Source organism: Bos indicus x Bos taurus, chromosome X (assembly GCF_003369695.1).
Source record: "Bos indicus x Bos taurus breed Angus x Brahman F1 hybrid chromosome X, Bos_hybrid_MaternalHap_v2.0, whole genome shotgun sequence".
NCBI lineage: Eukaryota > Metazoa > Chordata > Mammalia > Artiodactyla > Bovidae > Bos > Bos indicus x Bos taurus.
Window position 1 is genome coordinate 55240634 of NC_040105.1, and position 14402 is coordinate 55255035.

General features: G+C 41.7%; 1 protein-coding gene across 2 annotated transcripts; it reads right to left on the bottom strand.

Annotated features, from left to right (window-relative positions):
- Positions 1-2539: 2539 nt before the first annotated feature.
- Positions 2540-8312, bottom strand: LOC113887400 (diphosphoinositol polyphosphate phosphohydrolase 3-beta). 2 transcript variants are annotated; one of them, XM_027534528.1, is made up of 2 exons: positions 7414-8065; positions 2540-3722 (listed from the first exon to the last, which is right to left on the bottom strand). In XM_027534528.1, coding segments are annotated over exons 1-2 (495 nt in total). In that variant the 5' UTR covers positions 7908-8065; the 3' UTR covers positions 2540-3721. The 2 variants fall into 2 exon arrangements, with proteins under 2 accessions (XP_027390329.1, XP_027390330.1); XM_027534529.1 differs by lacking the exon at positions 2540-3722 and adding an exon at positions 8218-8312 and having other exon boundaries at positions 7403-7969.
- Between the last annotated feature and the right edge of the window lie 6090 nt (positions 8313-14402).

Here is a 14402-nt window from a genome sequence, read left to right on the forward strand (position 1 = left end):
AAGTTATAAGTGCTTGTTACTGGAAGAAGTAACAGTTAGAACTTGACATGGAACAACAGACTGGTTCAAAATTGGGAAAGGAATATGTCAAGGCTTATATTGTCACCCTGCTTATTTAACTTATATGCAGAGTACATCATGTGGAATGCCAGGCTGGATGAAGTGCAAGCTGGAATCAAGATTGCTGGGAGAAATATCAATAACCTCAGATATGCATATGACACCACACTTAAGGCAGAAAGCAAAGAGGAACTGAACAGCCTCCTGATGAAGGTGAAAAGAGGAGACTGAAAAAGCTGGCTTAAAACTCAACATTCAAAAAACTAAGATCATGGCATCTGTTCCCATCTCTTCATGGCAAACAGATGTGGAAAAAATGGAAATAGTGGCAGATTTTATTTCCTTGGGTTCCAAAATCACTGTAGATGGTGATTGCAGCCATGAAATTAAAAGAAAATTGATTTATTTTCTTCATGGAAGAAAAGCTATGATAAACATAGAGTATTACAAAGCAGAGACATCACTTTGCCAACAAAGGTCCATATAGTCAAAGGGATGGTTTTTCCACTTGTCATGTGTGGATGTGAGAGAATTGATGCTTTCAAATTGTGTCGCTGGAGAAGACTCTTGAGAGTCCCTTGAACTGCAAGGAGATCAAACCAGTCAATCCTAAAGGAAATCGACCTTGAATATTCACTGAAAGGACTGATGCTGAAGCTGAAGCTCTGATACTTTGGCCACCTGATGTGAAGAGCTGACTCACTGGAAAAGACCCTGATGCTGGGAAAGATTGAGGGCAGGATGAGAAGGGGGTGACAGAGGATGAAATCGTTGGATGGCATCACCAACTCAATGGACATGAGTTTGAGCAAAACTCCAAGAGATAGGTAAGAGCAGGGAAGCCTGGCATGCTGCAGTCCATGGGGTCACAAAGAGTGGGACATGACTGTCAACTGAACAACAATATGGAATCTAGAAAGATGGTACTGATGAGCCTATCTGCAGGGCAGCAATGGAGACACAGACATAGAGAATAGACTTGGACACAGTGGGTGGGATGAATTGAGAGTAGCATGGAAACATATAAATTACCATATGTGAAACAGATAGCCTGTGGAAATTGGCTGGATGATGCAGGAAGCTCCAATCAGTTGCTCTGTGACAACCTAGAAGGGTGGGAGGTGAGACTAAGGTTCAAGAGTGAGGGGACATATGTATACCTATGACTGATTCATGCTGCTGTATGGCAGAAAACAACACAGTATTGTAAAGCAATTATTCTTCAATTAAAAGTTTAAAAAACTGGCTAAAAGTAGAGTAAACTTAAGCTAGGAAACAACTTTCAGGAAAGGTATAAATGAAAAAGTTTACGGAATTTTCTGTTGCTTCTAACAGGGGAACCTTGAAAGTGAAAGCTCTGCCCAGCTGGGTGTAATAAAGGCCTCTGAGATACACCTTTCATCTCTTCTTTTCCAAGAAACAGTTTTTTTTCTGGGGGAACTGCTTGCTCTTAGGATTGGAACACAACCTAGAAGGCAGTAAGGATAGAAAGGGCAGCTTCATCTTCACAGCCCTTCACACTTATGAACGCGTTTAGGGGCTTCCCAGGTGTCTCAGTGGTAAAGAATCCACCTGCCAATGCAGGCGGTGCAGGAGACCTGGGTTTGATCCCTGGGTCAGGAAGATCCCCTGGAGGAGGGCATGGCAACCCACTCCAGTATTCTTGCCTGGAGAATCCCATGAACAGAGGAACCTGGCGGGCTACAGTGCATGGGGTTGCAAAGAGTCAGACATGACTGAGTGAATGAGCTGTTGCTGCATTTTCCCTAAAAGGTACCTCCAATGTTGTTCTCACTTTCTGCCTGCTGCTCCACAAAATAAGTCAGGACAGACCTCATGAGTTCAGTACAGCTTCACTAACTCTGACCTAGGTTTTAGCTTTTAGAGAATTCTAAGCACAGTTCAAAACTTAAGGAATATCTGCAATCTATGAAACACAAAATGGTTCACTGCAGTCAAGAATGTTGATATATGGCAAAACCAATACAATATTATAAAGTTAAAAAATAAAATAAAATAGAAAAAAAAAGAATGTCAACTACTTACTTTCCTGTGTCACCTACCTTCAAGTATAAATTTAACAAATGTGCAACTAACACATCTATAGCCATTATTCTTCTATAAAACTAATAAAAATATTTTGTGGATTTTTATAATTTCATGAAATTGCTCCCTTGGAGACTTCACCCCTTCAGTTTTTCACATTGATATAAACTGGACTCTCCGTGTGTGTGTGTGTGTTAGCTGTTAAATAAAAATTTAATTTTTCCTATTTCAGTGGGCCAAATTAAGAGAAAAAACTCCCAGCAATGGTCTGTAGCAATGGAAACACTAGCTATTTCAGGTTATGTCCCCCTTTTCTTTTTAGGGGACCTATTTGACCTATGTGGCCCAAAATGGCACACCAGAGCCAACATTTTCTAAACAATATAAAATTTTTCTCCCTCTTTTTTCTCAATGCCTCAAATATTAGCTTTAATAAGAATTCTGATAACTTTTTATTTTGGAAAATGTCAAATATACAAAAGTAGAGAGGAACATATATTTAATACAATGAATCATCATTTAACCATCACCCAACTTTAACAATTATCTGGTCAAGGCCAATCTTGTTTCATCAATACCCCCAACACACTTAAATACAGACATTATTTTGAAGCAAATTCCAGACATCATTTCAACTGTAAATAGTTGGGAATATATCATAACAGCAATACTATTATTCCAACTAATATAAAATATCAAGTTGCCCAATTTTCAAATTATCCAGATTGTCTCGAAATATTTTTATTTTATAGTCTAGTCACATCAGAATCCTAAAAAGATCCATATATTACAATTGGTTGTTAAGTCCCTTAAATCTCTTTTAATCAGCAGGTTCATCCTTCATTTCTTTTATTCCGGCCATTCACTGAAGGTACTAAGTTGTTTGTCCTGTAGAGTTTCCTGCAGTCTTGATTCCGCTCATATCATCTCTGTGATGTAATGTTTCTCTGTTCCCTGTATTTTCTACAGATAAGGAGTTATGTCTAGAGGCACAGTCCGATTTAGGTTCAAAATTTTGGAAATATTTCATAGGTGGTATAGCATACTGCCATAGCAGTCACATAATGTCTGGGATGACATAGACATACAAAGAAGAATTTTTGCTAATATCTCACAGAAGCCTTTAAACACCTGTGTCATACCTGATATACAAAAGCCACATATCACCTAAATAGACAGCATTTACTGTACTAACACCAGATTAGAAGGTAAATGCCTTACCACTCAGTGTCATAACAAAATATTAATTTTTAGACAAATCTTCAGTGATGTCTACCATATTTCAAGTGATTTCTTATATGCTAGATTTATAAAAAGATGAAAGAAATAAGGTCTTTGCACTCAAGGTCACATAACCTGGTGGGAAATACAGACACATAATCATAAGAGCACAAAGAAGGCCATAGGTGCCAAATTAGAAGTCTGTACAGATACAGAAGTAGTGCAACAACCTGGAGAATAGTCATTGCAATAAACAGGGAGGAAGTGTCCAAAAGGATAGGACGAGCTGTGTCCTTGGGAGTGTGAAAGAGCTCACCTGTCTTCATAATTCCATTCATCACTGGGTTCATATACTTGATTCTTTCAAAGTAAATCTGAACATCTATGCCATTCACCTAAAAAAAATATATCATTAATAGTTGTATTTGTTCATCAATTCTTCTAGTCAACAAGTATTTATTCAAGTATGGTTCATCAACCACTTTGTATTGGAAAAGCCTTCAGTGAATTATCCAATGCAGCTCCATTATGAAGCTACCTGAGAGCCTGAGGAATGACAGATTGTCCTAGTTAAAATATAAAGCCAATAAACCAACACACAAGTATTTTGTTATAGAATACACTAGTAGTAGATATTTCTAATCTGTGGATCAACGACAGATGTCTCCATATTTTAGCCACTGGTCTAAGGCTTTGAGGATATGTAAGGATTCAGGCTGGGTCCTAGTCCTCAAAGAGTTCATAGTCTAACAGGCCAATAGTCATTCAGAAAGATGATTACAATACTGGAATGATGCTGAAAATATTTCCTATTTTGCTTGGTGCTTCCACAAAAGGAACCCAGAAAAGAAAACTTTGGCCAGCTGTTAGTACTACAGGCTTTAAAGCAGCATTTTCAGCTTCCTTTTCCCAGTTAACACCTATTGATGGAGGAATTGCTCTTTCTTAAAATTGGATTCCACTTAAATGGAAATGAGAGGAGCAGCTCCAGCTTCAGAGCCCTTTTACCCTTCTGTCCCAGAAGGGCCCTCTAATGATGCTAAGACTTCAGAAGCTGTCTATTCCTGTTGCTTACACATGTCCATGCACACACATTCACCAATATTTATCTGATGTTTCTAAATACAAAAATGTTGAAATATTTACAGTTCTTTCAAAGTAAACCATACAACAGAATTCAAAATATTTATAGCCACCTCATATCCCTTTCAGAGTTACTTCTTTTAACTGATCTGATCAACAAAACAAGTTCCTTAGAAAATATAATACATTGGGCATCCAGGGAAACTATATATTACATATCAATATAATCTTTATTCCAACATGTCTTCTTAAAATGTTTTTTAAGACATTTGTCCAGTTTTGGTGAAAAAAATCCAGTCTTAAAAAACACACTGAAAACAAATTTCTACCTCATGTCTGAAAGTTTGATCAATGCACTGTTTTCTATGAGGGGAATGAGTTGAAAGACTCATCTGTACATTTTTAGTGTAATAGCTTATAATAATGACTCTGCATGAAGAAAATCCCAACTGTGGATCAAGCTCTTGGAGGATGGAGGTTAACTAGATGCCATTTGGTTTGTTACTTCTGTGTCAACATTTTTAAGCTGAATTCTTTGGATTTCTCTCTTAAAATGAAAGGATTTTTAGGTTTTTTAATATTTTCTTGACTGAACTCCAAAAGCATAACAAGAACTGCTCTTTTGAATTTGAATGTTTAACTTAAAGTGTGATAACCATATAATATTCTTTTGCAATTTAGAAGTGAAAAGTTTTACAGACTGCATAAGCTGAAGATAACTGGGAACTGAAGATAATCCTAGCAAGTGATAAAACCCAATTCAAATTTTTCTGAATTAAATACAACAAATATTTGCAAGCTAATGAGAGCTGATGAACATCAACACTGTACTTTTCACATTTGTCAAATACCTAGTTGAAAAGTCAAAAGAAGATCATGCATTATCATCTCTAAGGATGCCATGTATAAGTTAAACTTCCAAGGTGTTTGTGGCAACCTTTTAGATGGAGGCAGTTTTATATATGAAATGGTCATTAAAAAATCCAATTTCTCTGCTGTTAGTGTATACTTTGAAAAATTTCAAATATCATTAGTTGACTTGGACTGTTAGAAAAGGAAAGGTCAACTAATGGGATTTAGAGAGTTTGTTAAAAATAAGACATCTTTCTGTAAAAAAAACCGTAATTTTGAAACACATATTTGATAATCCTACATAATTTAAAATATGAAATCATATAATTGGTCTTTTAAAAGCTCTTAATTTTCTACTCACTCCTATGACATTAGTTTTGTCAATTACAACACATACTTTTATTTAGACATATTTATGTATGGTAAAGATCTGATTTTAAAAATTGGCACCAAAGTTTTAAAAGAAAACGTAGAATATTCAATTCTACTAGTGACTGTGTTTTTAAAAGGTTAATTTGTAGAAGAAAAAAGGGTTTAAATTACAGTAATTACCACTTCTATTATCTATTTGTGGAACATTTTTAAGATGTTAAATAAAAATATCCCCCACTCATACTCTCTTCACAAAGTAGGCTTTTTCTCAACGTTCCTGAGAAAAGACAGAGTTCCAAGTTGCTAAATTTTCAAAGTTCTTAATAGGGAGTGCATAATAGTGACCTAGTTGACTGACACAAAATATCTATCAATAATGATTAAGAGATATGACAATTCAGGTTGCCCTAAAAATTAGGTAAGATCTTTCCACCTACCAATACCCACTTCACCAAGTAGGCTTTATATCTACCTATTTACTATGTCTAGAGGAATAAAGGTAGTCCCAGAAGACAGACCTATATACTCTAGATAGGATCCCTGATTTCAAGCAAATATAGAAGATAATCTAAGTATTTTTAAATTGGTGCCAAAAAAGTTTATTATGTGACACAAAATTTTTATCCTAAAACTTTATGAGAGATTGTTCAGGCGTCCTAACAGTTCGAGAAGTGTGTAATAGCTGAATATCAAGAAGGCTAACTCCCTCAATTGGGTTTTAATTACAATATAATATTCCATTCTTTTGACTACTGGTATTCAGACAAGTTTAAGTGGACTATCACAAATTCAAATACGCAAACTTTCTTCCAAAGAATAGTTTATACTGAGAGAACCACAGTTGTTCTAGGGCACTGAGAAAAGAGAAATATGAGTTGGAGTTAAGCATGCTAAATCACAGTCGGAATACAGTTTTCATAATATGTATCAGGACATGTACATAACAATATCACCCCAAGAGTGTGTTTACTCTATAAAATAATATTCTGCTAAGCTACATTTGGGCTAAATGGGAAATGGCTATTTCAAGTAATAAGTAAAAAAATACCAGTTGTGAAAATGTTCTGAAACTCGAATTATCTACAAATGAATAAAGCAATTTCTGAAAAGGGCAAATTAGATCACATATCTGAACATACAATTATTGTTCAATACAGAAAGAGCACACGCTGTAAATTTTCTTAAATAACTTTTTGAAATTCAAAATTCGTCCTTCAAACCAATTCCCTTCACAGAAGGGCTTGCTGACAAGGACTAATACTGTGAATGAGAAAACAACTTAAGAAAAAAAAATTAATGAAAACGCCCGCCCACGAGCAAGCTGATCAGATTTTAAAGGACCTCAATACAATTCAAACCACAAGACTGGTACCAAAAGTACACATGAAGACCCACACACACACATACGTGTGAAATATATAAAAACAAACAAACCACAGCACCCATACACGTTTACACACACACACACACACATTAACCTCAAAGTCTGAGTGAGCAGTTAAGGCAACTTAAAAAAACAACCCACATGGCTTTGGCTTTCTGAAATGTGTTATAGAGTTACCAAGAAGCGATTCTGAAAGCATCTGAAAAACGTGCAAAGTGCCTGAAAACAGTGCCTGGCAACTGAGACAGTTTGCAAGCATGATTCAGAGGTCTGCCAAGGAAACAAAAGAAGCCTCCCTCCTCCCGGTGAGACCGCACACGGCAAGAGAGGTGCTCCAGGCACTACTTATTGTCAGGTAGGCGGAAAGCAGAAGTTTGTGCACGAGCGGTACATACTAGGGATCGCCCTCCGGCGGGGACGGGGCCACGGAGTTTCCATTGGTTGGGGAACCGCCCAGCTTTAGTTTTTGCAGATATTCGGCATGCACGGGCTTGTGGCACTGGAGAACCTTGATCGCATCTTCGACTTTGAACCACTCTCGCTTCCTCCCAATGCTAACCGAATCTTCCCAATCCTCCAGAATCTCAGTGACAGTCAGTACATACACGTACGTTCTGTGCTTGCGATCTTGGTTCTGCTCGAAAATGCCCAGGAGCCGGCCTAACTTCCCCTTGACTCCCGCTTCTTCAAACACCTCGCGGACGGCCGCACCGCCCGGCTCCTCCTCGGGCTCCATGCCCCCGCCCGGCACGATCCAGCGGTCCGGGTACCGACTGCTACTCACTAACAGCACCTCGTCCTCGCGCTCGCTCCGGAAGCACAGGCACGCCGCCCGCTTCTTGAACCCCTCCGGGTCGTAGGTCCGCGTCTGGTTCGGCTTGCACTTCATCTTCGAGGCCGTCCGCCGCCGCTCAGGTCCCCGCCGCAGCCGGGTCGAGGGGCTCCAAGGTGCTGGGGAGAGAAAGAGCCGCGAGGAGGGGCAGAGAGTGAGAGAGAGAGGGGCCTCAGCTCAAGAGCCCCAGGAGCTCAGGGAAGATAAGGCGGGGGCGGGGACGGGGGCGGGGGCGCGCGAGGTACGTCAGTCGGTCCGTCCCCCGCGCGGCCGGGGGTCCCGAGCACAGACGCCAGAGTGGAGGAGGCACCGCCCCCGCCCCCGTCCCCGCCTCCGCCCCGAGCCCGCCACTCTGCGAAGAGCCCACTCGCGTCTCCGGTGCGCGTCTCCGTCCGTCCCTCCTTCCCTCCTCAGCCGCCCGGACCAAGGCAGAGCGAGGTGATGCGCATTCGCGCGCGCGTCCGCGTCCCCAGGCACGTGCGCGTTCCCGTCGGAGGGCGGGGGTCTCGCGGCTCCCGCAGCGCCAGGCGCCTCTGGCACACAGCGCAGGCGCCTGGCACTTCTCCGACTGGGAGTCTCCGTCCCCCAGGGTGAAATGCACCGCATTGTGACTTGGGCCAGCTTGTTTCCACGTGTGCCTTTGACCCAGACGTGGCTGTGACGCGGCCGGACCTCTTCAACCTCTCCATCAGGTCGCAGAAAACACACGCGCAATCGTTTTACACACAGGACCACAAGACGGATGGTCAAGTGCATAAGGTTGTAGTCATCTCCCACAATGAAGAGTACCGGCTTACTTATAGGAAGGCCTCGGTTTTGTCAAGATGATCCTAGGTATTGGGCGAAAGAGTACCGAATCGTTGCTGAGTCATTTAGTGCAGTTTTGTTTTTTCAACAGGTTCTTCACTTGGCCAGGCATCTTGGCACAGTGCATGACTGAACAGCTTTCTTGAACCTACCCCTGTTGACATCTTAACCTAACCTCTGGTCCCTGGTTTCCTCATCAGTAAACTCCTCACATACTTGGTTCAGACCTTTGCACTTTAGGTCATATTCACCCAACAGCTGGAGAGCCACCCAAAGCAGTGTTTTATTCAATCCCAGGAATCTCTCCCCTCCACACACTCCACACGTCTCTCTCTTTCTCATTGGGAAGCACTGGTTGAGGTTTTGGGAAACATGCCTCTGGCAGTCCCTTCATATTTTACATTTTGAGTTTCAGAAGCCTCATTGCTGGGACTCCAGCAAGGCCACTTGGTGATCTCTCACCTCTGTCTGCTGCTGCCGCTAAGTCGTTTCAGTCGTGTCCGACTCTGTGCGACCCCATAGATGGCAGCCAACCAGGCTCCTTCGTCCCTGGGATTCTCCAGGCAAGAATACTGGAGTGGGTTGCCATTTCCTTCTCCAATGCATGCATGCATGCTAAGTCGCTTCAGTCCTGTCCGACTCTGTGCGACCCCATGGAGAGCAGCCCACCAGGCTCCTCTGTCCACGGGACTCTCTAGGCAAGAATACTGGAGTGGGTCTAGCCATCCTATACCCTTGGCCAAGAAGTGGCCTCCCCACAACCCCAGATATAACAACCTAAAGCCTTCCCCCTCCATTTTATTTCTTCTTATTGCCTCCCTGCTCTCACAGTAACCTTATGGAGAAGACCTCTGATGTCCCCCACATTTTGCCTTATTGCAACTTAGGCATCTTTGTCTCTTTTGCCTGCAGACAGTCTGCTGGCATCAGGCAAGCCGGATCATGACAACTCACTTTTCCAAGGAAATAATCCATTCCTCAAGGGGAAATGGAATCGGAAAGGTATGTGGAAAATGGTTATGAAACATACAGTCTGGTTTTTAAATAACAAGTTTGTTCAGCTTCCCGGGGTCTGTTCCACTCTGTGTATACCCAAATAGCCCATAAAAATGATTCTGTTCCTGGTGGCAAGACTACCCTCAATATCTTGAGCATAATATGACAAAAGTATGTGGGCATGATAGAACAAAACTGTAGGAAGAAAAAGATAAGAGATATACAGAGTATCACCTGAACCAACAGCCATACTACCGCTAATGACCATATTTCAATGATATATGGATGATCAAAGAACAGTTGGTGGAATGCAACATACCATGACCAAAAACAAACTAGGAGGACTTCCCTGGAGATCCAGTGGTTAGGACTCTGCACTTCAAAGCAGGAGGCACGAGTTGGATCCCTGCTCAGGAAAGTTTCCTCTGCTGCATGGTAGGACTTCCACCGCCCGCCCCCCCAAAAAAAACTACACTAGGAAAAAATATAAATTTCAGCAAGATGTATTCCTCAATGTGTTTATACTGACAATTAAAAAATCAAAAATGAAATCCATCATAATCAGAATCTAAGCAAATGTATCAATTATCACCCATGTTATTACATATCATTTAAAATTTTCTTTCCCATGTAATGAGATCATAAAGAGAAAAATGCCTGACATTTTGGTAAAGAAGACAAAATTTTCTTTTTTGCAGACAGTAGGAATATATTCTTGGGAAACACCTGAGAAACGATGTAAAAATAAACTTCTTTAAGTGGGAGAAATTAATAAACATTAAATTTAAAATCCCAAGAGCTTTCATGTATGCCAGCAATAATCCTGTAGAAAATAGAATGGGTAAATGATGACATCACAGTAGTAGTATCAACCACTACAAAGTAAATGAAACGCCAAGGAATCCTAAAAATATGGTTAGGACGTTGTAGTAGAAAATGATAAAACTCATACTCAGCTTTAAAAGATATTTGAGTAAATCAAGAGGCACTTTAGCAAAGTTGGGAGATTGGGCTGGTGTCTGCAGGGATTATTATTATTCATTTCTTGCTTAGTACTTTCTTGTTTTCAGTCACTTAGTCGTGTCGTGACTCTCTGGGACCCCATGGACTGCAGTACGCCAGGCTTCCCTGTCCTTCACTATCTGCTTAGGACTTGAAAGTGTCAGTCCCTTAGTCGTGTCCTGCCAACTCTCTGTTCATGGGATTCTCTGGGCAAGAATACTGGAATGGGTTGCCATTTCCTTCTCCTGTCTGCAGGGAGGTGTGGACCAAACAGGCTGCAGCTACAACACAGGTCTGCTTCACAATTGCCAGGTACTATCTCCTTGTCTTACCAGAGGTGGCGTTTTATAGTCTATTCCACCATTCCCGCGTCAGATTACACCCATGTAACATGTCTGTGCTGGGGGTGGGGCATAGTTTTTGGAAGGTAGAGGAGAGGCAACATTATAATATGGAAGGAGGTAGAGAGTGAATTCCTACTGGCAAAGTCATAGCATGTTTCTGGATAAAGAGATCCACAAGTTGCAGGTTTAGTACAATGCCTAGGATATTTACAAATTAGTTTTTTCCCCTGATTTTCATAAAATAATTGTATTTTCCACCTGTTAAAACAATAGGGCAAGACAGTTTTGACTTTTTCTAAACAAGAGTAGAAATCTTTTTTGAAAGACTAGCACTCCACTGCGTGGTTTATCTATAGTTCAGTGCTACTGCACTGATGAGCAGGGTTGTTTTTTGAGCCACTGTAGTAGTAGACTGTTACAGCGACAGCTGTGATATGTGCATGCCTCCCACATTGTCGTAGCCTTGGCGATGGAGCTTGCTTTGTCTGATGGCACAACAGCATGTGTGAAGCAAGCAGAGAGTTGAAAAGTGCTTGCACACTGGGGTTTGCCCTCTCTTGCTGTTCTTGAAACAAGATCATAGCAATGTGAAGAATCCTGGGCTAGGTGAATGATGAGCGATTCATGATCCATGCATCGCTTTTACCCTAGCTGCCAGAGAATCATTTACCAGAAGTGTGGGTGAGACCGTCCTATACCATCCAGCCCCCAGCACAGCCAGTTAGCTAACAGAGCACTGACCACGAATGCATTAAGTAAGCCTTCTGAGAACAGCAGGACTGTTCAGCTGAGCCCAGCTGAACTCATTGAGCTGCAGAATTGTGAGCAAAAGAATCAGTTGTGCAAATTGTGGGGTGCATCAAGAGCTAGCTGACACAACCATTAACTGCCATCCATCAAATTCCAACCAAAACTAAAGAGAGAACGTATATTTCCTAGTAGAATTTCACCTCTTTTGAAGAAATTGACATTAAACTGAGTCAGACCTTGACTCTGACTGCAAAGGTAATCTTCCCTTCACTATGACAGATTGCAGGTGTGCTGAGATTGCTGAGATGCACACACAGTACATGTTGTTCCTTATGGTACAGACTTTCTCTTCTCTCATTTTTTTTTTTCTACCTGGGTGATCCAGGCACCCAGGAGACCATAGCTTCTATGTAACATTCTAAAACTGAGAAGACCTGCCCTGAGAGCAACAGGTCAGGGATACATATTTGTGCACTTTTTCTGAGTTAGGAAGGAGCAGGCAGATTGGAAAGTGAGAGCAAGATTAGAAACATGATCCTGCACAGTTGGGCACCTTTCTTGGTGAGATGGGCATGGAACCCAGAGTTGTCTCTTTTGTGATTAAATTAAAGTGGAATACAATTCTAAGAGGGAGAAGTTCTCCAAAACAGATGTCAGCTCAGATGGAGACAATTTCAGACCTTCTCAGAGCTTTATGGTATTCACAGCTGATTCTAGCTTTCAGGAGAGTTACCACCCATATCTGCCAGGATTTCTGGATGTATTAAAGGGAAGCTGAGTCAGGGAATGTGATTTTAGTAGTAGTCAATGCGTGGGGAAAATTGGTGTTTTGTTAACCAAATGCCCTAGCATTTAAATCTCGCTCTCTCACTAGCTGTATAGTCTTAAATCAGTGAATACCTTGGACCTTGATAGTTCTCATCTGTAAAATGCGGATAATGAAAGTACCTACCTCATTAATTTCTCCCTCCCGCAAAGGCTTTCCTGACCATTACTCACTCATCTCTTATACTGTGATTAAATTACCCTCCTCCTTTTTGCCAGGCTCCCTTGACTTGAATTCTGTCATAGTTTTATTTAGGGAGTGCTGTGATGATCTGTCTGCATGTTTGAAAAAAATGTAAAGGCTAGGGGCCAGCCAGATACATACCTGTTCCCCACGTCAGCACAGTGACCTGAACTTGGCATCCAGCAGGGATTCAAAATATATTGATTGAATGAAAGAGTGTGACAAAGGCTATTTGGATCATGAAGGATGGTTCTCATTACACCTAATAATTGTTTATTCCAAATATAAAATGAGAGATGAGTGAACACAGGCAACTCCATACGTGGCTTTTCATGTGGGGAGGCTTCATCGTGTTCCTTGCATTCTCTCTTTTTCCCTCAAGCGCAGAGAGGGGCTATAGTAAGTCATTCAGTAGAAATTTCTCAAACACCAAGTGATTAGAACAAAACAATGCCTCTCCAGTCTTTCTCTTTGATTAATCAGTGAACCATGGGGATAAAAACAAGACTTCTAAGTTTGTGATTGTGTGAGTAACAGCACACGTGTGAACAATCAAGGGTGTGAGCACAAAGGTCAATGGAGATCAAGTCCAGGTGAGTGTTACCACTCTCAAAGAGGCCGTGAGCACCCCTTAATTCCTCCTGCTTCTTTGGTGACTCCCTCTGGTTCCCTGACTGCAGTGTCCCCCTTTTTCACCGATTACTGTCCTCTCTACCGACCTAAATTCAGCACCCAAACCCTTGCTAGTGCTGTCTCTAGAGTCAAATGCTAATCACTAAGAGAGGTGTTTGAGGTCCTATAGGATCTGACCCTGTCTCCTCCCTGACTGTACCCCAAGCAGCCTCCCTTCAGTCACTCAGCTCCAGGTCAGCTGGGCTCTGCAGTTTCTGGGTCATGTCAGCGAGGCTCCCTCCTCAGGGCCTCTTCCCTTTGCCTGCATGCTCCTCACCCACATCTGCCTGGCTGACTTCCTCACTTCCATGGAGGTCTTGCTCATTTCTCACTTGCTTTCTCTGTGAGGGCTACCCAGGCCACTGGACAGTATATTGGCAAGTGCACCCACCTTTCCCACCGTCCACCCTATCTCTCATCCCCTTTATCTTGCCCTACATTGTCCTTTAGTTACAACATGTATCACCTAACAGACTCTGTTATTTACTTCTTTGCTTTGTTTGTACTTATCTCTGTCCTCCCCCATAGTTCCCAGCTGCAAAGTCCTTGATCTTAGAAATCTTTCTCTCTTGCTCACTGGTCAATCTCCACCAGCCTAGAACATTACTGAGAACACACTGTAGTCACGCAGATGATATCAGTTTATGTACTGAATGTATCTGCCTCCCTTGGTATATTGTGATACCCTTGAGGGCAAGGGCCGTTGTTTGTCTTTGTCAAACCATGGATCTTTGCACTCCATGATCCAGCAAACTTTCTGATACAGCTGGAGAGACACTACTGAATATTCACTGAATTAATGAATTAATTTGTGAAAGTGGCACTAACAGAGAAAAGATTCTGTTTCCAAACTGTAGTGCTTCCAGTAGGCACCATCTGTGTGAGAACCATGGACCTATCAGCGCCATGCAAACTCTGCTAGTCAGTGCGGCCAGATGTCTGACTTGTTTTCTGTGGAAATCTCATAGGCTA

Coding starts and splice junctions, on each gene's coding strand:
- LOC113887400 (XM_027534528.1), bottom strand. CDS start 7,907: ATGAAGTGCAAGCCGAACCAGACGCGGACCTACGACCCGGAGGGGTTC.